Here is a 24,102-nt window from a genome sequence, read left to right on the forward strand (position 1 = left end):
GATGGGCACTGAACAAAGACCCGGAGCCCTCCATTGCCCCTTTCCACTCATCGGCGAGGGTGTTGGCTGGACTGGGCACCCCAAGGATGGCAAGGGGCAGCCAAGTGCTCACTGACAGCAGCACTGTCCACCTGCCCCATCCCACCCAGCTGCAGCCTCCCCACGGGACAACGCTCTGTTGTCGTGGACTGGGGCAAGGGCTGAGCACAGGACTATTGTGTGAAAAGGAAAAAAAAAAAATCTTTGTCTGTCATGGTGGTAGCTCAACACAGGGAAAGCTGGAGGTTCACAAACAGCTTTTTTGCAACGGATGAATGAGTTTTCACGAGCCCCTATAAAAACCATGGAAAGTAATAAAAACCTGTGTAGCCACAAAGTCCCATTGGCACCTCCTGGGCAGGTTTTTAAGGCAGCAGGTTGTAAACTGCAACTTTCTGGCCAACAGCAGAAGAAACGTAAGAAAAGTAATCTGAAGAACCGTGTTTACCAAAACCTGTCAAGTTTCAGAACAGTTTCACACCGACTGAGCAAATGAACCTCAAGTAGTAAAAATAAGCAATTCTGAATATAGCATATATGTAGGGAATTGCACAGTGCTTGATGAGCAAGGGGTTGTAAAATCCTGATAATATTATTTTTACTAGCAAAATTGTTAGAAAATAATTAGTAAAATTGCTTTCAAACAGATGTTAAAGCTGCAATAATTTTTCTAGTCATGAGCACACCTTAGCATTGCTAAAAACAGGAGTGTACAAGGAAATCTGCAAAAGAAAAACATCTCCTTGCCAGATCCAAACTGCAAAACAATGAAAGGGTATGAACAGCAATCTACAACTACCTGCTATTGCTATACAGCCTTTCCTACCTTGGATGATGACATAAATATGTTAACCTAGAGACATTCAAAATACATAAACATTTGCAGTAATGCTACCTATGTGGATTAAAAAAATGTCACCATGAAAACAAATCAATGGAAAAACACTTGATAAGTGACATTTTAACAAGCCCTACCATAACTGAGTTATGCAGCCATGAATTGTGTTACAGTGTTCCCCTTGCCCTCTACACTGTAATTCAGGATGTAAAATCAGTGTATAAATTCCTATCATCACAGGTTTGGAAAGAGGGTTTGAAGGACTTGGCATCCTCATATCTGCAAGAAGATTATTTGAAGGTCAAAGCTAAAAAATTCATCTCAAATCCTTAAGTCCCCAGGTCTGGGGCTTTTTAATTTTTCTCCAAGAGGCAAAGGAACTCAGCATTTCTCCTCAGAGAGTGCAATTTTGCTGCTGCCAGACTTTTATCATGTTCTGTCCCCAAGCAGCTGCCTCCATCCTCCCCACGTGGTGGATGCCATGAGCGGGTAGTGAAAGGCCCTGGCAGTGACACAAGGGCACTGGGACACAAGTGGGCCCTGCAAAGTCCAACCTCCTCTTCTAGCGAGCCAAGGGTGGCCTTTCCAGGCTGTGAATGTAGCTGCTGGGCTCTGGGAATGGGGAGATAAGCAGAGTCACCAGCAGGAAAAAGCCTGTCCCACCTGCCTGTGGGATCACCGGGACTCAGAGCGGAGGGCACGGGCACAGCCCGGACCGGGCACGGACGAGGCTGTGTCCGACTGCACTGCCAGCTCCTGCTCCTGCTTGGCTCATCTCCCACAGCCTCTCTGTGCTGGACGGGCAGGTGACAGTGCCACACAGGCTTTAAGGCACCCTTTTCACCTGTTTGCCTGCTGATGGGTTCTGTGCAACATGGCCAAACTGTCCTCTTGGCACACTGGATCAAATACTCTGTCTGGAATAAAGGTGGGATAAGAAGGGCTGAAAAAGGTGAGGGAAAGAAAGAGAGGTGAGGGAAAGGGGTGCCAGCAGAAGTGCAAGTCTGGGACTTCCTGAGAGGCTCAGGATGGAGCCAAACCAGGCACGAGGCACAGCCACATAGATCCCTCCCAACAAAATGAAAACATTGATATTCATGGTCCGACTGCCAGTCCAATGGCTACAGAAGTTGGTGGCGTGACTGACAGACAAGGGGATCAGCGTCTGACTCTAATTATTTATTCAGCTTTTTAACCTCCAAATCCTATTTTATGGCTCTGTGACTGATCGAATAACTGCACATCCCACACACCTCTTGCTTACCAGCTACCCTAAAAATAAGCTGGGGTAGGACTGTAAAAATGCTTTTGCAGATCTGCTTTGCCTTTTTTCTCTTTTATAGTTAACTCTTATTGGCTCCTTGAAAAAACTAAAAGCAAGGATCTCCACAGAGCATTCTCTCTTCTCTGTGGCACAAAAAGGCTGAAGCTTTCAACTAAAATGGGTGGTAAAACAATATTTTCTAGTCATACTTAGAGAGGGATGGCATTTTTCAGCACTCGCAGACAACTTCAGCTGCTGGGTGCAGTGGCAGTGACAAAATCCACACCTAAAGAATGATCTGTTTGTGCCCATTCATGGCTGGACATGGGTCAGGAGGGCTCCAACACAAGCAGCAGATCCAGGGATCACAGAAGTACAGAATCATGGAATGGTTTGGGTTGGGATCGACTTTAAAGTCCATCTAATCCAAAACCCCTGCCAGCCATGGGCAGGGACACCTTCCATTAGACCTGGTTGCTCCAAGCCCTGTCCAACCCGACCTTGAACACTTCTAGGAATGGGGCAGAGGCACAGGCACACAAGGAATGAGATTTCCACCAAAAGACAGTTTCACTGTTTTTTGTCCTAGCATTGATTGAAAAAGGAAGTAAATGCATTTCAAAAGATGATAACTGAACCACAGATACTAAACTGAAGCTCTAGCTATGGACTGCCTGAGACTTCTTTATGTTTTAATGTCACCCTGTAAAATTAAAACATTATTATAAAAATTTAGTTCAATGGCAAATTTTGAAGTTTTTTTCCTTCAGTGTTCAGTACATGACTACAACACAGATGTACTTGTTTAACTTTGACTTTATGACTTATGCAAAGCGTCAGCTATTGTTCCAGTGCAAGTCTCCTTAAATAAACTTTTCTGAGACATGGTGAAAATGGAGGTGGTGGATTAGCCGGCAGTGAAAGATGAGGTCATCTAGGCCCATTGAAGCTGTGTTTTGAGAACAACAATAGCAGAACTCCAGCAAATCCTCTGAAGTACACCCCCTTGTTTTCCACGCAGCCTGGATTAGTCTTGAGCTTCTAGATCTGAAAATACAATAACCCTTTCACTCATATATAATAAAGAGAAATAGACTATACTAAAAAAACCCAAACCTAACAGGTTTATTTACATGCCCAGCACATAGAACTCTTCTGTATTTACAATACAGAGGGCAAAACAATACAAAATGAACGGCAGTTCAAAAAAAAAGGGGTTTTTTCCAAGCTCTTTGGACGTGGTTTGCCATGTTCAAAGCAAGTGGTGCCAAGTAAAAGGTATTCATGTCTCGAGCTCACGAACGCGGAGGCCTTTTGTGGTATCAGGACTGTATGTTAACAAACTTATATTTTTAATATTTATAATATTAATATTTATAATATTTTATATAATAATATAAGAATAAACAAATTCACATGTGCAATTACATCCACTAAAAACTGCTGAAAATTGCCAAAGGAAAAGCTGAACACCAAGGGCTGCTTTCCTAATGCAGGGTTATTTTTGTTTGAAAGTGAGGTGTGTTTGTGGCAGATCCTGCAGCTGGGAAGGGAAAATTTTTTGATGCCAACCTCAGTGACAGGAGGGTCAAGCTGGTAACAGACTGTGATTTTTATATAAATGCGTATTTGACAATTCAAAACCACTGGAAAAGAACTGAACTTATGATGTGAGTTTTCCTAAGTATTATGACAACAGGAAAAAAAGAATAACTCCACAGGTAAGTTGCGTATCACACTTAGTTTGTGAGGAATGTCCAAAGGCTGCACTCGCACAGGGAAGCATCGCCACACACAGCGTTTGACATCAGAGTTTTAGCTCCTTTGCAGAGCTGTTCTCACTTTATGCTGTGGGAACAATGTAATTGGATCTTGAAAGGCTGGGAATATCCAGACTCATGAAGAACAAATGGGAAAAAGCCTGCATTACTGCTTAGCCTGGGACAAATAAGAGGCATGAACATGAAGAAAGCATGGACCAGTGCTGTATTTATTTCCTCCAGCAGCAGCCTCTGCTGTGGGCTGCACAGGAAACTCATCATGGTTTGGAATTGAGCCCTGGCAAAGCAGCTGAGAGCTGGGAGCCACTGGCCCTGTCCTGTGGACCAGTGTGACCCAGGTGTGCATAGTTTGGTTTCAGTTAAAGATAAGACAAAAATTTTACAGCATTTTCCTCAGCTACCTTACTACGAATTGAATTTAAATACAGCCTTGTCTCTCATAGAAATAATTATTTTTTCATAGCTTTATGAGAGGAGTGGAATGGAAAGACTGTAGATATTTTCGCAACATCTAATTTCTGGATAAAAAACCCAAACCTGAAGAAACTAGCAGGAACACAGGGACACAATCCTGTGTGGGGCTGGGCACACCTTTGTCACAGGCTGCAGAACAGCCCCTTGGCACAGGCAGTGCTGTCCTGATCCACATTTTCCACCCTGCCCAGCCATCATGTTTACAGCAGGCTGTGCTTGTTCCCACCCTTTGTGGCTGCAGCCACAAGGCCTGGGATCACTCCCAGCTAGTGTGGGCAGGAGAGTCGGGGCAGTGCTAGGAGGGAATGAGGCTGGTGCAGGGCACAGTAGGGGCACCCCTATTGGCCAGGAACTCACCAGAGAGTGGGTGCAGAGCAGTGGGCAGAGCAGTGGCTGGTGGCGGTCAGGAGCAGCTAATGCTGGCCAGGGACCGGCAGCCACAGTGCTCCCATATGGTGGAAAGGAGCTCACGGGGGCCAGCTATCTGGAGGTCCCCATCTGCTGAGGTCCACACCCAGCACTCAGTCAGTGCCCTGCAGACACCTCCACTGGCCTGGAAGGCTACTGGGAACCGCCACCATTCCAGCTGGAGGGTGCTTCCCTGGTTTCGCTCTGTGGCCTACACCAGCCATCAGTTCATAAGGAACTGCCGTGGGATCACCCAGCTGTTTGTCAGACACCCACCACCCACCACGTCCTGCCACAGGCTGGCTGTGAGCCTCCCCTCAGCACCATCGAAATAAACACTGGAAGTGGAAAATCTGGGAAATCTGTTCTCTTCAGCAAGGCACTTATCGCTCAGGAGTGAATTTCTCCAGCGCATGCCAAAGAGGAAAGCCTTTTTCTATGTTGCTGGCAAAACTGTCAATCATCTTGATGAGCAGCAAATAAATGAATGCCCAATGATGGGATTCTATATTATCCTTAAAAAAGAAATCCATCAAATAAACATCAACAGGTAAATGTTTACACCTGACAGCCATCAATTTCAGTTATCCATGCAAAGAGACAGGTGAGCTGGACTGGTAAACCTCGAAATTAGAGAGGTATTAATCATCTGCTCCCAGCCAACATAAGCAGATGTTATTTTTAAACAGGCAAAATCATCTCTTCCTCTGAAATTTATTTGCAACAGATAATGTTCTGTTACATTTTTAATCAAGCAGATGAAGTTACATTTAAATTGAAAATCTGCTGCACTCAACTAATCAGGCAAGTAAAATTCTGAGATGATTGAACACCAGCATAGAGCACACCATTACAGCAGGTAAATTGTGAAATTTACCTGTCACACCACACGGCTCATTGTTCACCTACCGCGCCTGCAAGTGAGGAGCACAGAAGTAAGACAAAAAACCGAAAGGCATGTTCAACTTATTCATAAAACCATCACATTTTAGGAACACACCATTAACAGTGACGGGGAAAAAAATAAGCTCCACCTCTTTCCTACAAAAAAGCCAATAAAGATTTACACAGGTTGCTCCTATCTGCTTCATGCTCATCTAAGTCGTGTGTCAGGATATGCTGAGATCAAGGCACAGCCCAAAAAACCTCTCGTATTACTCCCACAATAAAATAAAAGGCAAGATCCTCCAAAAAATCCAAAATGTCTTAGGGGAGCAATAATGTGACTTTTCTGCCAGTCCATTTCCTGGCTATCCCAGACACGTCAGCCCCCACCACCCAACTCCTCTGTGGTTCAGCTCACCACTTTTAAACACTGGTACTGATGTCCTGACTCAGGGTTTCACTTATAATACACTTATCTGTGTAAACACTGCTGTGGTAAAAGCAGCATTATCTAAATAGAAGAAATACAGTGTTCAGCTCCTACCCTTGACAGTGACACCCTAAAAAGTGCCAGAAATAGGAATCTTTCATCTTAATTTTAAAATGAGATCCATATGAGTCTTGTGCATGGCATTGATAAATTATGCATATCTACTTTTTTTTTTTTTTACATCAGGATGAACACAAACTGACAGCAGACATCTGGAAGACTGTCAATTATTAAAGCTTTAAGCTCCCATGCTTTATTGTGCCCCTGTGCTGTCCTCTGCACACTGCCTCAGCACCCAAACCCCATATGCCACATATTAAGATTATTAAGATAATTTCTCCCTTTTTTCCTGTAGGAATTCAATAAACTGTGTAATTTTCATGCTATTATATTTACTAAACAATTGTTCCTACAAGCGAAAAAAATTTAAGTTACTTTAGCATGGTGTATCTGGGCTTATAGTTCAGATTAGGAAAGCAAATCCCGTTTAAAAGATACATCCATTTTACACTGGCATGTTTTAAACCTTGCAATAGTTTGGACATTGCAGCTGCTTAATGATTATAAATTCTGAGAGTCCTGTGGTTCACACCAGGTCTACCACGCCCTGGTGACATGGTCAGTGCTGCACTTACCTCCACACCCACTGCTGTCACTGCTGCACCTCAGCCAAGGCTTGACCGTTCGCTGCCATGAACCCCAGCCACAACAGAGAATCACACACCAGTTTTGGCAGGGATGACCTCAAAGCTCATCTCATCCTATCCCCTGCCACGGGCAGGGACACCTTCCACTATCCCAGGTTGCTCCAAGCCCCATCCAACCTGACCTTGGACACTTCCAGGGATGGGGCAGCCACAGCTTCTCTGGGCAACCTGTGCCAGGGCCTCGCTACCCTCAGAATTTCTTCCCAATACCCCATCTAACCCTGTCATTTCCCTTTGTCCTGCCACTCCAGGCCCTTGTCCAAAGTCACTCTCAAGCTATCTTGGAGCCCTTTTAGGTATTAGTACAGTCAAAAGAGCAGAGTGTTTACATCTCTTTCAACTGTTGCTGAAAAGTTGATAAAAATATGATTTTTCTCAAGTGAGTAAAGTAGCTCTTCACCAACCAGGTGAAAAGGTTCTGTCCGAATTTTGAAAAGAACTCTGCTTATGTGTCTTAGGGAGCTAAGGCAGTATACATTCACCTGATAGAGAAATGGTTTGGGAAAAAAGAGACACATTACAATACAGGTCCTGATTTCACTAATACCACTCTATATTAAATATACCAAGCAGCCAAAAGAAAACAAACATTATATGTAGCGTACTACATTCTGGGTTTTATTGATATGATTCAGCAAATGTGAATTGCCCCAGATCATAGTCCTGCCCGGAGTGAACAGCTTGTAACAGTCAATGCCAGACAAACCCAGAGTGCCCTGCTGTCACCGGAAGGGTTGTTTGGGGTTGCTAAAATATTTCACTAGACCCCTCCCACAAAGCTTTAAATGAACATTATGTTAGAATTTAAAACAGTACATCAAAAATGGCTCCGAACTCACAGAAGGCAGGGTTAGATGGGATACTGGGAAGAGATTCTCCCCTGTGAGGGTGGGGAGGCCCTGGCACAGGTTGCCCAGAGAAGCTCTGGCTGCCTCACCCCTGGAAGTGTTCAAGGCCAGGTTGGATGGGGCTTGGAGTAACGTGATCTAAGGGAACGTGTCCCTGCCCATGGCAGAGGGTAGAATGAGATGGGATTTAAGGTCTCTTCTGATCCGAACCAGCCTGGGATTCTGTGATTCCATGAAAAATCAAGGTCTCTGAAGGCCTGTGCCTGCCTCTGAAGGCATCGCACGTCCTTGTGTGGAACACCTGGAGATGCCATTTCCTGACATATGGCAGTGCCAGGACACTGGCAGGGCCACAGAAGAGTGAAATGCAGAGCAAATATTCTCTTTCTTAAAAGCTGCCTCATGGCCATGCACTCATTCAGTCTTACACTGTGAACTGAAATGTTCCTCACTGCAGTGACATTACCCGGTTCACAGCCCGGAGCCAGGCACAACCAGCTGAGCTGCCCTGGCCTGGGAATAACCCCTAATCCAGTGGACACAAGCCAGCATTTGAGGTAAAGCACACGGTGAGTGCTTTGCTGAACCAAAGCCTTCCTGCATATTTTCATCGCATTCACTGCACACTGTTCAAATTACTAATTAAAATGCCTGGACAATTTTAACATTGAGTTTTATTGTTCTAAGTACTCTTTTCTTTTTTTTGTTACTGTTAGTTACTTCCGTGTTTTTGGTTTTGGGGTGTTACTTCCCCACCCCCCAGTTTAAAAAACATTAACCTGTACAACATCATCAGGTGGTCTCAGCCTGGAAGATGTGTTACTTTCCATCCCACCCAGACAGCTTTTAGAACCAAGACCTGAAAAATATCTGACTTTGAGACAAGGTATACTGTGCTGTGCTGTAACTTTTACTTTAAAGTTCTCTAGGAGTAACTTGCCATAGGAGAATATTGTGATACATTCTTTAAAACCAATGCAACATTATTATGAGTATTCAATGTTAAAACTGCTCTGCTTAACATCCAAATATTTGATCCTTCAACTTAGTAACTATATTAAAGATTATTTTTGCATATAATTTCTCTTTTAAAGGAAGCAGAAGTTAGCCAGAATTATTGACAAAGCATTGAAATGCTATAGAGTTAAAAATTCAGATTACATATTCAAGAAAACTAAAAATTCCCTTAAAATGATAGGCAATTAATTTCCAATCTTTCATAGATCTGCAAGTATTGAAATACTGCATAAATTAAATTTTTCATATACCCTACTTTTTGGGCATTTAACATGTCTTAAAATTAGTTTCTCTCCCCAAAAAATGAAATAAATTTTGAAAATAACAGCACAGAGCTCAGTGGCACATTCATGATGGAACAGAACATAATTTTGATTAACTTCAAAGTTAAATAGAAGCAACTGCTAGTGAAATTTGAGACCAATTTATTTAAAAAGAGAACTCTCTTTTTTTTCCTTTTTTTTCTTTTCTTCTTTTTTTAAATTAAAGGAAAGCTGCCACTGTGAAGAGAGGAAACTGACCATAATTAAGACTTTTAGCTTCAAGAATCTGTGCTCAATTACCATACTACAGCAGAAAATTATTTTCTAACATTTTGGAAGACAGTTTTGCACAGTGAGTGTCTGTTGGCCTCACAGTTATGCAAAGGCTGAAAGAACGTCACTTAAGCACTGCTATTTCTTTCTGCAAAGAACAGCACAGTACTTTTACCTCTTAAATCCAACAGTAGTTACTCGACTTAAGGAGATCTCTGCAATATATAGAGAAATAGTAAGAACTTCACTCAATTCATTAATTTAATAGTCTGAGCCATTGTTAGACGCAGAAGAAGCTGTTGCATTTTTTAATTGTACATTCTTCACTTACTTGTACTGCCACAACTCAAACAGAGCAGCTAGGATTTCAGAAATAATAGCAAAAATTAAAGAAGAGAGACACACACTGCAATTTCCCCTTTGCACTAGATTTTCCTCCTGCAGTAATAACAGTGGCCAAGAGGAGGCTTCAGACCCACAGAACAGTGAACACCTGAACCTGAACCCTCAGGCCACCACCTTTACCACATCGTGGGCAAGTCTGTCTCAACACACACCCGATGGGACTGTGACAGCTCGATGGGTCACAGGGCAGGTGAGCACTGCCAGCAGCACACGGGGCTTTGACTGCATGGGCCTTATCTGAACTCACTGTGAGGAGGAAACGAAGCACCAGAAATAATCTTTGGTCTTTGTAATTTCTGTCAGTAAAGTTAGTTTCTCACAGAGGACATACTTGCTACTAAATGTTTTTCAAAGTTTTAGTATTGTTTTTCCGATGAAAATAACAGAACCAGTGTATTTAGCGTTGCGTATTATGCATCTTTGCTAGAATTAAGGGAGCCTTGTTATTAAGTAAGCAAATTCACTTTTTTAAGTCATTGGATGAGCCAAGGCTCTGCCTCCCTGGGTGAGCTGCTGGGGCAAGCTGAGGGCCGGAGGAAGCAGAGCACAGCTGGTGTGCTGCTGGCTCCTCTCCCCAGAGCTGGTTGTCCCCTGGAATCCTTTCTCATGGCTGTCCGGCACCAGCTCCTGGTTAGAACAGAGGTCTTCCCACCCAGATGAGCTAGGCAATAGCCTGCTGCTGCTCCAGGAACTCTGGGAGCCCCGTCTTCAGGCTGTGCCAATATCCCCCCTGTGCACCCCGACGCAGCACATCCCTCCCTCCCTCCACAAAGATACAGAGGTCCAAACCCTCAGCATACACCTCGGTCACACACGTACTCCAAACCCTCAGTCACACATGTACTCAAAGTCCATCCAGAAAAAAGGTTTGCGTAAAATAACACATTCTAACAATTTGTCTCAAAAATTTGCCTTCTGGGTCGTGCGTGTCTTCTTTTCACAAGGCTTAAATGTCCCACAGCCTCTGTGTGAGTCTGTGCTGCTCTGGGGATGCTCTGTGTTGTGGGATGGTAATTTCCGAGGAAATGCCATCCTCTGGCTTACCTACATTACAACCCTGGAGCCTTGAAATGCCACCTGCCCTGTAAGGATTCCCTTCACTGTGGGTCATCTCCATTTATGAATAAGAGATCCCTGACAAAAATGCTCTGTCTTTGTACGACTGATTTTGACTCCCAAACCTATATGAATGTGAGATGTTTGACACATCCAAGGCCTCTTATGTTCAAAACTTGAGCCTGAGAACAGGACTTCTCGAGCTGTGCTCTTCACTGACTCAGTACAATGATGGAATGGCTGCTGGCATGAAATACCCCAGTTTAGTTTTACAAAGGTGTGAAAATTAGACCTCTTTTTATTTACCACACTCTTGCCCTTAAGTATGACACAGTAGCAACCCACACGTGCAACATGCCCTAAACACCACAAAACCCCAAATTTGCTGACAGTGAAGATCCTCAAGCAGCAAAATTCAGGAGATTTCTTCAGCCATGGGAAACAAACAATGCCTCCAAAACGGCATTTAACAGCTGCTTTTCTTTCTTCTTCTTCTTTTTATTTATTTATTTATTTATTTATTTATTTATTTTTTTAGTGTGATAACTAACATAAATTTTAAGGCCACACAGTTGGCTGCTTTTTATCCCTCACCATAGTTTTCAAAAAGTATGAATAAATAAAAAATACAATATTCACAGTATTGACAGCATTCCAATTTAATAACCTCACCATATAGTTCAAACTATTACATGTGCCACCAAAAGCATTACCTGTCTATTTCCAAAAATAGACATTTCCCATTATTTAAAATTATGTCAGGGGACATTACTCTGGGGACAGGGCAGAAAGGCCAAGGAGAATAATTTTAACTCTCAAAGGTGGAATTGTAGAGCTTCTGGCAAGGTGGGGAGAGGACATTTACTGCACTTTGGATGATATTGTAACTCACTGGTAGAACTTGGAAGAGGTGAATAAATTTTCAACCAGAAAAGGTAGAGCAAAAAAGAGCACACGAGAGAAACTGCAGCAACATTTTCCCTCCTTCAGAATTAAAAGTACGTACTGGTATGGGGTAACAAGGCTGACCACACAGAGCCCAACAACAGCTTTTATTACTCTTTCCTTCCTCTGGATTGATGATTCATCTTCAAGCCCAAGGATGAAGCACAGCAGTAGAGCAGTTATGCTGAGACCACACTTTAACAATAAAACATATTCCCTAAGGCAGATCTTGTGACTGTACTAAAAAGACAGAAAAGTTTAACTTCTCCAATATAGAACTGATATATGAGATATCAGTATTTTCTCAGCTTCAGCTTGTGTCAAAATCTATGTGAATTACTCATTATTACTTGTTACCAAAAAACCCCCAAACAAACAGAAGTACAGTGGGAGCTTTCTGTTAAAGGCAGAAGTCGTCATTACTGTCCTTTTTAAAAAAATTGTAGTCAAACCAGGATTTTTTTGTTTCCTTTCAACTTATTTACAGTTTTTAAAATAATCATCATATATTTTACAGAATCTCTCAGGAAAAAAAAGGAGAGGCAGAGTGAAATCAAAGAAGAAATAGCAAATGTTACTTTAAACATGTAACATTTGTGCAATTAGAGATACTATATATGTATAAGACTAAGGATTTTGCTGCAAACAAACATACAGGGATCAGTTTTGTTAAATAAAATTTATGTGTGCAGAGTTGAAAGGCACACAGGTAGCATAATTGTTTCTGGAAAGAGACAATGAAAGCTTATTTTGAAGATCTATGTTTATACTACAATTTGTGTAAATATTAAAGAAATTGCTCTATTAACTATGTGTTAACTATTAACAGTTGATGTCAGTCAATAACTAAAACTTGGAATTTTAAGTGTGGGGCTAGTTGAAGACAGTCTGATAACTGATTCCTTGATGTCATTTTGATTTTTGTTATTTTTGCTTTTTCTTTTCCTCGATGAGAACTGTTTGAACAGATTCTGATTTTTCACTAGTTCAGTACAGAACTGTGTCTTGTGTGGCATGTTTGATTGATAAATGCTGAAATTAAAATAACAAAGCTAAATTTTAGAAAGCAAACTGAAAAGAACTTGCTGACTGTCTAAATTACCCATTCGGGCTGGAAGAGCATTTTTTATGCTTCTCTTTGTCCTTGAATGAGTTGATATTTAACAGTAGTTTCCATGTTTTCTTTGTGGATGGTAAGCATAACCTTCAAAAATAAAACATATTAAACCCCACCTGCACATCCCACCTGCCCAAATGCTCCCTTTACATGCTTATGTTCTCAGAGAAACTACATGAAAGGGGAGTGACACCTGAATGGACTGTTCTTGCACCTGTACATTTTCTGAAGCACTGACAAGGAATTAGGGGCAAATTTTCCACTTATGTCTGATTTTGAGCATGTGTCCTCTCTGTAAGACACAAACTGGAATGGCAACATAAGAACATGGACTGAGAAACAGTTTCAGTCTTACTGATGAAAATCAGATCAAGTATTTGCCAAACTAAAAAGAAATAAAGTTTCAATGAAGTAATCCCTAATTTTCAGCTTTTCCTACAACACTAAAATAAATTAGGACCACAAAAATTTTCTTTTCTGAAGAATTCAGTTCCTAAAGAGCCTGCTTGCTCCTTCAAAATTCTGCAGATTTTGTGTTTCACAAAGTCACTCAGAACTAGCTAAGCTTTCAAATTTAACCTCCATGTGCTCCTTCTAATTATTTGACTGCACCAGAAAATTATTTTCAAATATGCATTTCCATAAAAGGAAAAGTGTTTTTCAGCTTTTGTCATTCAGATATTGCATGTGAGCACAGCAAAAAAAGAAAAAAAAAATTACATCACCAAACATATGTCGTAAACCTGTCATTTGTGTTTAAAAACATAAAATCATGTCACTGACACATCATGAACATTTAATTTGTATTTTCCAGAATATTTTTTCAGTTGTTTTGCAGAATAAGTATTTTTCTTCACTAGAAACTTATGGCTGGCCCTACAAAAGATTAACTTATACATATAACTGACCAACCCCTGTGTAGTGGAAGGTGTCACTGCCCATGGCAGGAAGGTGGAACTGGATGGTTTTTAAGGTCCCTTCTGACCCAAAGCAGTGGCCGCAGGGTCCCTGCTGCCTCCACACACTACAGCAGGGACCAACGGCCCCTGGCCCCTGGAGGCAGCAGCCTTTGGGACCCCCTCACCACGTCCTGTAAGAGAAACCACAGCGAAACACAACAGACCGTGACCTTCAGCCACCACTAAATCACTCCATTTTTAGGGAAATGACAAGAAAAATGCTGTGGTTCCACCTGGACGGAGTTGCTGCTCGAAATGAAAAAAAAAAGCCACCACAAAAATCACAAGTGAGTGCTCGAACCTTGGCTTTTAAGGGCTTTGTTTTTGACAGAAGGGTGTGTTTTAAATACTTGGGTTTTCTATCTGAAAATCCAAGTCACACACACACCCCACGGATGCACAGCGTGAGCAACACACACACACACACACACACACACACCACCAAGGTCAACGGAATTGCCTCTCGGCTCCAACTGCTGACATGTATTTCTTAGAGGAATCCTCTTGTCTGCTCTTTTTACACCAAAACAAAGTTATAATAATTAAAATTTCGATGAGGAAATCCCCCCAGCACATGCCCACTCAGCTTTAGTTGTAAAAGCATCTAAAGTACACAGAAATTATGCCAACTTTGCCTGTGTCCTGGGTAGCCAGTCTGAGGGACAGTTTTGTGCCAGGCTGTCATTGGCTGAAGCCTCTGGCATAGAATGCAAGGCTGGGAACATTGTTGCCTCTCTAAAGGGTGTTTTGGGACATCAGAGAAATCCGTGATCAAAGTTGGCAACTTTTTCCACTTTAGTTTTCTTTGGCAAGATACGTCTTTCCCGCGGGATACCACGGGAACACAACGCAGGTGGAAATGCCAAACCTACGCATAGACACCTACAAACACACATACAAGCACACGTGTGCCTGTCCTCACACGTGTGCGTATACATGTTGCAGTACGCGCTCACGAGGAGCGAGCCCCCACGTCTCGAAGCGGCAGCTGGAGCATCCCCGGCTCCGAGGGGGAGGGAGAATCCTCCGAGTTCCGCAGAAAAAGTTTTAAAAGCACAAGACACGGTTCCAGGGTCGGTGTCTTACCTTCGGGCAGCGTCACGACAGGGAGGGACCGTCAGCACCGGGCTGTAACACACCCCGCGCTCACCGCCCCCGCGCCAGCAGGGCACAGCAAGCTCTGCTGTTTCACCATGCACAGAGAGTTTAAAAAGAGGCCGAAAAGAGCATCTGGCAGCTTCCCCCCCGCCATCCTCCCCCCCTCACTGCCTAGCTGTTGAGGTTTTAAATCAGTTGATAGAGAAAGATTTGTCTTGAGGATGCCCGGCTGCTCCTGGTGCCTCAGGCCTCAGAGGAAAGAATCACAACTGCCCACGCGGCACGGTGCAAGACAGCAAAGCACAGAGAAATCTGACCACTTTGAGCAAAGAGCTCCTTTGTGATTGTCACTGGAATCTGCTGTCTCCGATGGGCCCCTTCAGGCTGTCTGAGCACATTCCCCTCACCCGTGCTTCAAAAGTGGGCAAACAAAGGAAAAACAACCACAACGCGTAACACCTGAAGCTGTGCAAAGGCAGCAAAGGAATGGACAGAACTTGCACCAAACTGGTAATAGAACGCACCAAATCAGTGACAGAACACACCTTGGCAGCTGTGCACATGGTTCTCAGCAGCATGTGGGGGACATGTTAGTCTTGCTAAGGTAAGGCACACATCACACATCCACCACAAAACATCCAGGAATGGGAAGAGAGAGTTTTTATTTTCTTCTTTCCTCACTGCTAACAATGTCATTGCCTCAAAAGACATATTCTAGATAGCTGGGACTGTCACACCAAGTGTGAAATCAGAGACTAATCAGAAACTAAAGCAAAAGCTTTAGTAGAAAAACAGTCAAACACCACCATGGAGATCGAGCAGAGGCTGAGCCTGGCAGGTAGGAAATCTTCCCACTGCTAAAAATTTCCACATAAAAAGAAATGGCTTAAAGTTAAATTCCACAGCTAGAAAAACTTCCATGCTGGAGGGAAACACTCTGGTGAACTGGAGACCCTCAGCAAAAGAGCAGAGGTGTGCGCCCACACACGGGATGTGCACCTATACACTCCAGCCTCTTCCCTGCAATCATAATTCTCCCATGGAAAAAGCCACTGGAGGAAGGTCATTCTGCGTGAGATACAGTCATGGAAGGCACATAGCACTTAACAGTTACAGATACTAGAAATACCAATTATATACATTAACAGAGTATAAAGACCACCACTGCCATCACCCCAGGGCTTGCCAGCCTGTGTCATGGAGGTTTGTGTACCTGCACAGGCACTGCAGCAGCCTGAGGAGCTACTTCTGCACCTCCTCCAGATTTAACGTGAATGACCACACACCCCTACCACATGATCAGTGTCACTGTGGTCGTGCCACAGGGTCAGGTTTCTGTCCCCCTCAGTACGCAACTACACCTGGAAGCTCACCTCAGACTTAACCTTTTCCCCTTTGAAACCCCCAAGACCTTTGTCTCCAGTATACTCTCTACTGCATTTTTTAATTGCCTAAACACCTTGAACTTTTGCTTAGGAAGGATTAAATCAGTTTTCCATTAGTGTTCCAAAAATCAATTGCAGTATGAGAGTTTGTAACTATCTGTAAGAAACCCCAGGGAACAGGGACAAGGAAGAAAGATCAAACTGATAACAGGACTGGGGGGAGGGAAAAATCCTCTTTTAACAATCAACTGAACAGGAAAAAAAAAAGAGAGAAAAAAAAGTGAAAAAGTCACACAGAATGTATGACCACATAAGCCTGGGCACTCTTGTGGAAAACCTAGTCAGCAATCCTAAGCCAGGGGGAATTTAAATGAGAGCCCAGGTCCACAATAGTGACGGATACAAGGGGCTGCTCAGGTTGCAGGTGTGCTCAACCTCAACCTCTTCAGATTTGCAAAGGAACTTCATTAGATTTATTAATTTTTTTCTTAAATAATCAAGAGATTTGAGTGTATCCACACTACATGGTGAAGAAGATTAAGATTTTTTCTTTAATCAAAATATCCATATGCATGTGCTGTATCTTCCAAGGGGTAGGTGGATTCCCACTGCTGATTCCTGCTCCAGGGGGTTTTCTGCTGCAGGAACTCATGCACAAACCACTCCTACCACATTTCCATGACGGCAGGGTTCCAGCAAAGGCGATCGAGAAGAAAACTCACCAAATCATAGGAAAACCCCCAAATCACAGTGCTCAGCAGGGTGCAGTTCTGGGGGACACAAACCCATAAAGGGGTTCAGCAGCTCATACACACAAAAATTGGACTCTGCTTCACATGCAGCAGTGTGACCTGGCACCACTCTATCCATCTGTCTGTCCATCTATCCCCCTGACAGGGATCGAGCCCCAGCCCCAAGGGCTGTGCTGAGGAGGGGAGATGAGAGAGGAGATCTGTGCCAGTGTGAGACAGGCACAGCCTGGGCAGCACACCAAGGACCATCAGCTCCCACCCTCCTCTGGAAGCCCTTCTGTCCCCAGTCTCACTGAGGCAATGGATGGCACTTCCACATGCACGGCTGACCAGCCCATGTGAACCCAGGTTGCAGCGCAGGCTGCTTCCAGAAAGACCACTGATTTCACAGTAAGACATCCTTCCTGTGTGCTTTTCCATCAGCTGGCTCCTGGGGCTGCCTGGTGCCCACGTTGGGCCCCCCATGAGACGATGCACTGCTCCAGGCAGTGTCACACAGGCCTGAGGCCACTCCTTGAATGGGGACATAGCCATGGCCACTGCGAGTGGCCTCTGGAGCAGTGGCCTGCGACAGCCAGCTAAGACACCACAAAGCTGCTGGGGCATAACCCCTCCTTTTGGAGCTTTGTTGACACTGAAACTGGTACACAGACCACACCAGAAAGTCCTGCTGCTTTTAAGAAATGCAGCAAACACCATTAGGTATTAGTAACAAAGATCTTTTGATTGTTTAACTGATTGTCACAAAGAAATCTTTTTACTTCTGAAAGCAACTTTGGCTGAGACTGAATCCACCAGTTTCACAACTTGGGCATCCAACAACCAGAGGGAAGTGTGGCTCTTTACAGAGCTCTTTTGTGGCCTGTGAAAAATTTCTTGTAGACATTTTTGAAGGAAAAAGTAAGTTGTTACTACAAATCACAAGACTGCAGAACAAAAACATACAATACACTGTGTTGCGCAAAGGTCACCATTCAAAACCAGCTGTCGAGGGAAAGTTAAAGAAGAAAGGCACAATTCCCTGTACTTAGTTGTCATTTTAGAAATAAGCTTACATCTTTTCACTGTTTAAAAATACACTTTGAATAACAGCACAGAGAGAAAAGAAATACAGATATGGTCAGATTTTTTAATGGTTTCTGCAGTGTCATACAGTGTTAAGATAAAATTAAGAAGCCATTTAAAACACTGATAGTTCACAAAGGGCACTTTCTTTTTGACAGAAATAAAAAAACAAGCCAAATTTGTCAGAGACTGCTATTTCCATTCTGATTTCAGAAGCTGTGGTTACTGCTGCTGAACAGAGAACTCCTTCCTACATGATTTTTCAGGGAAGAGGCAGAAACAAAATGGATTCCAGTTAATTTTTTTTCATTTTAGGCATGTTTTCATGGTTTTATTCACTAAATGTTCAAATGCACTTCTTTGTTCTCTTTTTTGTTTTGCAGATGTACTTTGGATTTAAAAACAGCCACACACCACAAACCTGCCAAGCCCAGAATTGGATCACACTCACCCCTGGTCCCTGAGGAAGGGGCCAAGTGGGCAAAGGATAAAACAGGGAGAAGATAAATTGGTTTTTGTACCCCTTAGTGGCTGGACATCAATGCTGCAGCTCTGAAAACTGTCTTTCCAAAAAAAAAAAAAAAAAAAGAAGTTGAGATTAGGATTGCAGCTATTTGTGGGGGAAGAAATATGTTAAAAGGAAGGTTTTAATGAAGAAATGGATGAAAGACTTCCAGCTACAGGAGATTAACATTCTTATCTTATAAACTCTTACTGCAAAGCGGAAGGAAGGGGTGGGGGGAAGAGCCCTCCTCCAAAGACCTGGAAACTCTCTGACACTGAAAATTAATTATCTACATTTAGTGCACAGCACAGTTTGTCATGATTGTCTTTGCACACTTTCTTCTGGACTTAAACAAAAAAAGAGGGGTAAATAATACCAAAGATCTAGACTTGCTGGATTATCCATTTTTGAAACACCACGTGAAGCTGATAGGACCCTTTAAGCAGAGCAACCAGCAGCATCGTCCCACACTTTTCTGAAAGCCACGCTAGGAAGCCCACTGGCAGCCAGGTGGAAACCAACTGGTACCTGCCTTTTGGCAGAGAAACCATGCATTTCACAGAAATACAGGCACGAATAGTCTGTGGCTTAGTGTGGTATTAGACAAACAAAAATAAAATGTGGAAGACACCTAGAGCCACAGGGAAGCAGGTCAGAGAGGTGAAGGAAGGCTCACATCTCTGCACAGAACACTGGTGCTCATGGATTGGCTGTAATCTGCAGGATGGCAGCTGAGGAACAAAGAGTGAACCCTGATCTGCCAGAAGGGCCCAGAGCTCATGTCCCATGGCAAAGGGACATCTCCTTCCATCACAGCAGACGCTGGTGACTGGATCTGGAAGGTTGCATGAGGAAAAGACTCTCTGTGTACTGGAGGCATCAAGACAGCATTATCTGTTTACAGTGAATATTAAAAATAATAAGGCTGTTAAACAAGAGCAGGTCAGGCAAACAAGGAGTAGAGGAGTGAACAGAATTAGGAGGTATACTGAATTCCTTTCCTTGAAGAGTTGTTTTGGACTCCAGTGGAAGCTCAGCTCGACATTATCACTGTCAGAGATCAAACTCGCCTCCTCTGAGCTGTCATCTATTACCAACATGTCGTGGGTGGACTCAGCTCCAGCAGAATGGATTGGGCCAGGTTCAGGAACTCAGACATGAAAACAGACTCATCAAATAACCAACACAACCGGCTGGTTTCACAGTCAGAGGACTGTCCACGTTTCAGTTCCTTTTTTCACAGGAAGCAAACTGGACACTGGACACACCATGACACTGTTATGGGAGGTCTGTTCCATGTACAGTCACAGGTAGTTCTCGGGGAGAAGGGAAAGGCAAGGCCTCACCAGTCCCTATACATTACAACCACCCCTACTGACACCACAGGCCCTAAAATTGTAATTAACATACTATGTCATCACCAAAACACCTGATCTCATTCTTTAGAAACCCTGAAAACAGAACTGTGCATCTCTCAAAACAATTTAAATGAATTAGCAGAGATTATCTTTGAGAGGATAGTTTGTCAACACACATATTTTTAAAATGTATTCCTTTGAACACTAAATTTTTATGTTCATGTTTCAGCAAAGAAGTCATTCACACAATCCCTGAATGGGAAGGGACCTTAAAGATCATCTTGTTCCAAGCCTCCGCCATTGGCAGGGGCATCTTCCACAAGACCAGTTATATAATATAATCTATATTATTTATTGTAGTCTATACGATGGGAGATACAGTGCTGCACAAGCTCAATAAACAAATTAGGGTTACTGTACATTAGGAAGATTTATGGCTTTTCTTCCCTAACAGCTATTTTGATGCTCTTTTGGCTTTTCATTACACACACATATCTACAACACAATTTATTCTAAGCCTACGTCTTTGCATCCCCATCACTGTATGTATTAGAAAAGGAGCAGCTGAACCAAACTTCCACGCACTGGAGCTACCTGGATCCCATCCACCAGAATCTGGAGGGGTTTGGAAAGGCTTCTGGCCTAGGGCTGAAAATAAAAACCAGAATAGGAAAAGAGCGGGTGCATTTATGAGCCTCGTGTGGCTGTCTTTGACTTCCCACTCAAACATCTCAAAAACTGTTCACATTGCCGACCCTCAATGAAACAATTTTGGTTCTGGATAGCGTGACCCGTTCATACAGCATGGGGAAATCCTGCTCCTGTTGACTGCTCTGGATGTGGCTTGCTTACTGCCAACATCCATGAATAGATCTACAAATCAGAAACAATACGAGGTTTGTCACAAAAACATGCTGTAAGTTAGCAAAACTGTCCCTTGGAACCAACCTCCTGTGCTGTTTTTAACAGCCTCCCCTCAGTGAGCACTGGCACACCCACAAGGAAATTCTTAGAAACTGCATTTTAAAGATTTACAGAGAGGAAAAACTACATAAATTTCAAGCAAAGTGTGGCTGCCAGGGGTCCTGGCATGGTGACCGAACGCACAACAGTGTGCTTAGCTATGGAACAACATACACAGCTCTAGCAGAAGGTTATCAAACATTTACGGGCCTGAAACATGTGTTGCACCTGAAAAGAAGGCAAAGACCATTCCTCAGCTCTCTCCTCTCAAACAGCTCAGCAGCAGTACATGAACAGCAGGACTATTTACAGACACCCCAACAAAAAACTCCACTGGTGTCAGCATCGCTGAACATTCCATTTCACTCCAAACTGCCTCATTTACATGTGCACTAAGTAAAATTATGGCGTACTTTTTTTTTTTAACTTCTTTTAAAGTATGGTCTACTTTACTTTATGAATAAACTTTCATTTCTTTCTCCAGCCCCTGATCGGGTCGTGGTTTCCCTCAGCCTGGCAGGGGACGCTGTTCCTGGGAATGATCTTTGTGCTCCAGGAAACCGGTAGGCAAGAAAAGATGCTGGTTGATCATCTAACAGAGTTTTCAGTTGCTAGTGACATGGTGTGTATCACACTGCATGGTTATTACAAATACAATACCTACACTCTGTCGCATTGACACGTTTACTGACTTTCTTCCCTGTAATGTGGAAGAGTATTTTGTAAAACACCAAAATGTTAGAGGTTAGCCTCAGTGGCTGGGGAGGGATCTCTCTGAATTATGTAGCTTACAGTCCACATAAGAAATTACACTCAATTTCAGATCAACAGCCCAAACTACCAGACTCCTGAGGGGACAGTTACCTGCTGAATTCAGGCAGGGGAAACACTCAGGTCTCCCTCTGCCCCTTGCCCCCTCCTGTTACCACTCATCCCTGTCCCAAGTTGCAAGGTCTCTGGTCTAGCACATATGAACTTTTTATACGCTCTTAAGAATACAAAATACACAGGAAGGTTGGAAAGTTCACAATACAAGCCACTCTGCTATTACTTCTAAATTTCTACCAGCAAAAATGCTGTCTTTCCTTTCATATGTCATGCTGCTGAAATAAAGGTATTGAAATGGTACAAATAATGGCCATTTCATTCACCACAGCATTGCATCCATCATCACACACTCCAGTTTGCTTTCTGTTTATCTTTCTTTTCAAACACTGACATCAGCATCGTCACAGAGAAATTGTCCCTCACACAGAAGAACAAACAAGCCAAAAAAAAATCACTAACCTTCACTGGCAGGAGTGGCACAGCCCTCAAGGTTCAAAATGATGTCTCCATCCCTGTCATCTGCACCAGCTCCCAAAAGCATCCAGCTCTCGACATTATCACTGTCAGAGATCAAACTCGCCTCCTCTGAGCTGTCATCTATTACCAACATGTCGTGGGTGGACTCAGCTTCAGCAGAATGGATTGGGCCAGGCCTCCCAACAGCTTTTTTCCTCTGCCTTGGCATGCCCACACCTGATCCAGGGGGACACAGGGCATTATATCCAGCAGCTCTGGCATGACTTGGTGTGGAAGATACAGGGTGGATGTGTGTTTTATCTTGAGCTGAAAAGCTTCTTGACCTCTTTGCTTTGCTTTTGTAGATGCTGACTTCATCTGGAGTATCAGATAGGACAATTATCTCAGCGTCATCTGAAAGCTGAGCACCACCATCAGTGAATTCTTCATCCTGACAAGAAACAGGTTTCTTGTCTTCATCCTGTTTCTCAGTTAGAGCTGAACTATGACCCATAACTTCTGCAACACCAGCTTCTTTGTCAATTCCCAGCATGCTGATTTCTCCAAGATTCTGGGAATAGTGGATCTGGCTATAGAGATGGAACTCCACCTCACTATCAACACTCTGCTCACTGGATGACTCCTCGTGATAAAGTTCATCTTCGTACGCTTCAGAATCGTCAGCGTCGTCATACCCAGTGAACATTCTGGAAAGTAAAGAGTCTGTGTCTACAAGAAGCCAAAAGGTTATATCAGAATGGTCATATGACCAGAACAGTCCTTCAAATGATACCTCTAGTCTACTTGGAATTGCTCAGGTGAGTCATAGAGCTCTGTAGACAGAACATCACACAGAGAAGATTTAACAGCAATCTGTGCTCAAATCCATAACAGCAGAAAGCTACTTCAGGGTGTATTTGCTTAACTGTAATTACTACTTCAGCTCAACTACTCTGGCTTAATACATGTGGCATTTAATGTGCTCTGTGCTCCCATGTGAGGGAGGTCATCCCTCTGTGTACAGCTTGGACTCTCCGATACAGACAGATGTACTGGAGCAAGTGTGACAGAGGGCCACTAAAATAATTAAGGGATTGGAGCATCTGTCATGGGAGGCGAGGCTGAGAGACCTGGGACTGCTCCTCCTCAGGAAGAGGAGGCTCAGGGGGATCTATCCATGTCCATAAATACCTGGGGTGGGGCGAGTAAACATGACAGAGCCAGGCTCTCCCAAGTAGCATCCAGCAACAAGATGAGAGGCAACGGACACAAATAAGAAAATACAGGGAATTTCACTTAAACCTAACTATGTTGCCCAGAAAAGCTGCAGAGCCTCCCTCCTCAAGAATGTTCAGACTTCAGCAGGACATGGCCCTGAGAAAACTGTTCCATGTCACCTGAAAATGCCAGAGGCTCCTTCCTACCTCAGCTATCCTGTGGTCCCTGCCCAAGGGCGAGGGTGTACAAAGCTCATTACCTGCTTTCTGTCAAGGAAGACAGGCAATACAGAGACATCCTAAAGTCACTCTGCCTCATTCAGAGAATACCTTACTTCATGTACATGACCACATGATGCACAAAGCAGAGGAAATGCTTCCTCTGAAAAGTCTGTCTGTATTTCTGTGTTACAGTTACTCCCAGGGAAGACAACAAGCTTTTTTTAGACATGAAAACTGTTAGATCGATTTCAGTTTTTTGGTTGTGGAAGAAAGTTCCATGGCAATATTTGAATACACATACTCATAAGCATGTACAAAAATTCAGATTTGTCAGCTCTGTATAGAAGCAATTTGTGTGATGACGGTATTTAAAGAACCCAAAGGCTCTTTCTGTGAAGGCTCTGCTTTTCTCACCCAGGTTCCTAGGTAAATGCAACACCTAATAGGCTAAATAAAATATGAAAGAATGAGGTGATAACAGATG

At 43.3% G+C, this 24,102-nt stretch overlaps 1 protein-coding gene and 1 long non-coding RNA gene across 5 annotated transcripts in view; one reads left to right on the forward strand and one right to left on the reverse strand.

Moving 5' to 3' along the window:
• Positions 1-24,102, reverse strand: part of ZCCHC7 (zinc finger CCHC-type containing 7) — an 86,513-nt gene that overhangs the window by 59,555 nt on the left and 2,856 nt on the right. For 3 of the 4 annotated variants that reach the window (XM_064642478.1, XM_064642476.1, XM_064642479.1), the window contains exon 4: positions 22,183-22,886. In XM_064642478.1, coding sequence (XP_064498548.1) covers positions 22,183-22,885 — 703 coding nt within the window. In that variant the 5' untranslated portion in view covers position 22,886. Of the gene's footprint in view, positions 1-22,182; positions 22,909-24,102 lie in introns of all 4 variants that reach the window. The other variant, XM_064642477.1, reaches the window with a different exon arrangement.
• Positions 1-24,102, forward strand: part of LOC135407446 (uncharacterized) — a 274,027-nt gene that overhangs the window by 6,831 nt on the left and 243,094 nt on the right. The window lies entirely within an intron of this gene.

Source organism: Pseudopipra pipra, chromosome Z (genome assembly GCF_036250125.1).
Source record: "Pseudopipra pipra isolate bDixPip1 chromosome Z, bDixPip1.hap1, whole genome shotgun sequence".
Taxonomy (NCBI): domain Eukaryota; kingdom Metazoa; phylum Chordata; class Aves; order Passeriformes; family Pipridae; genus Pseudopipra; species Pseudopipra pipra.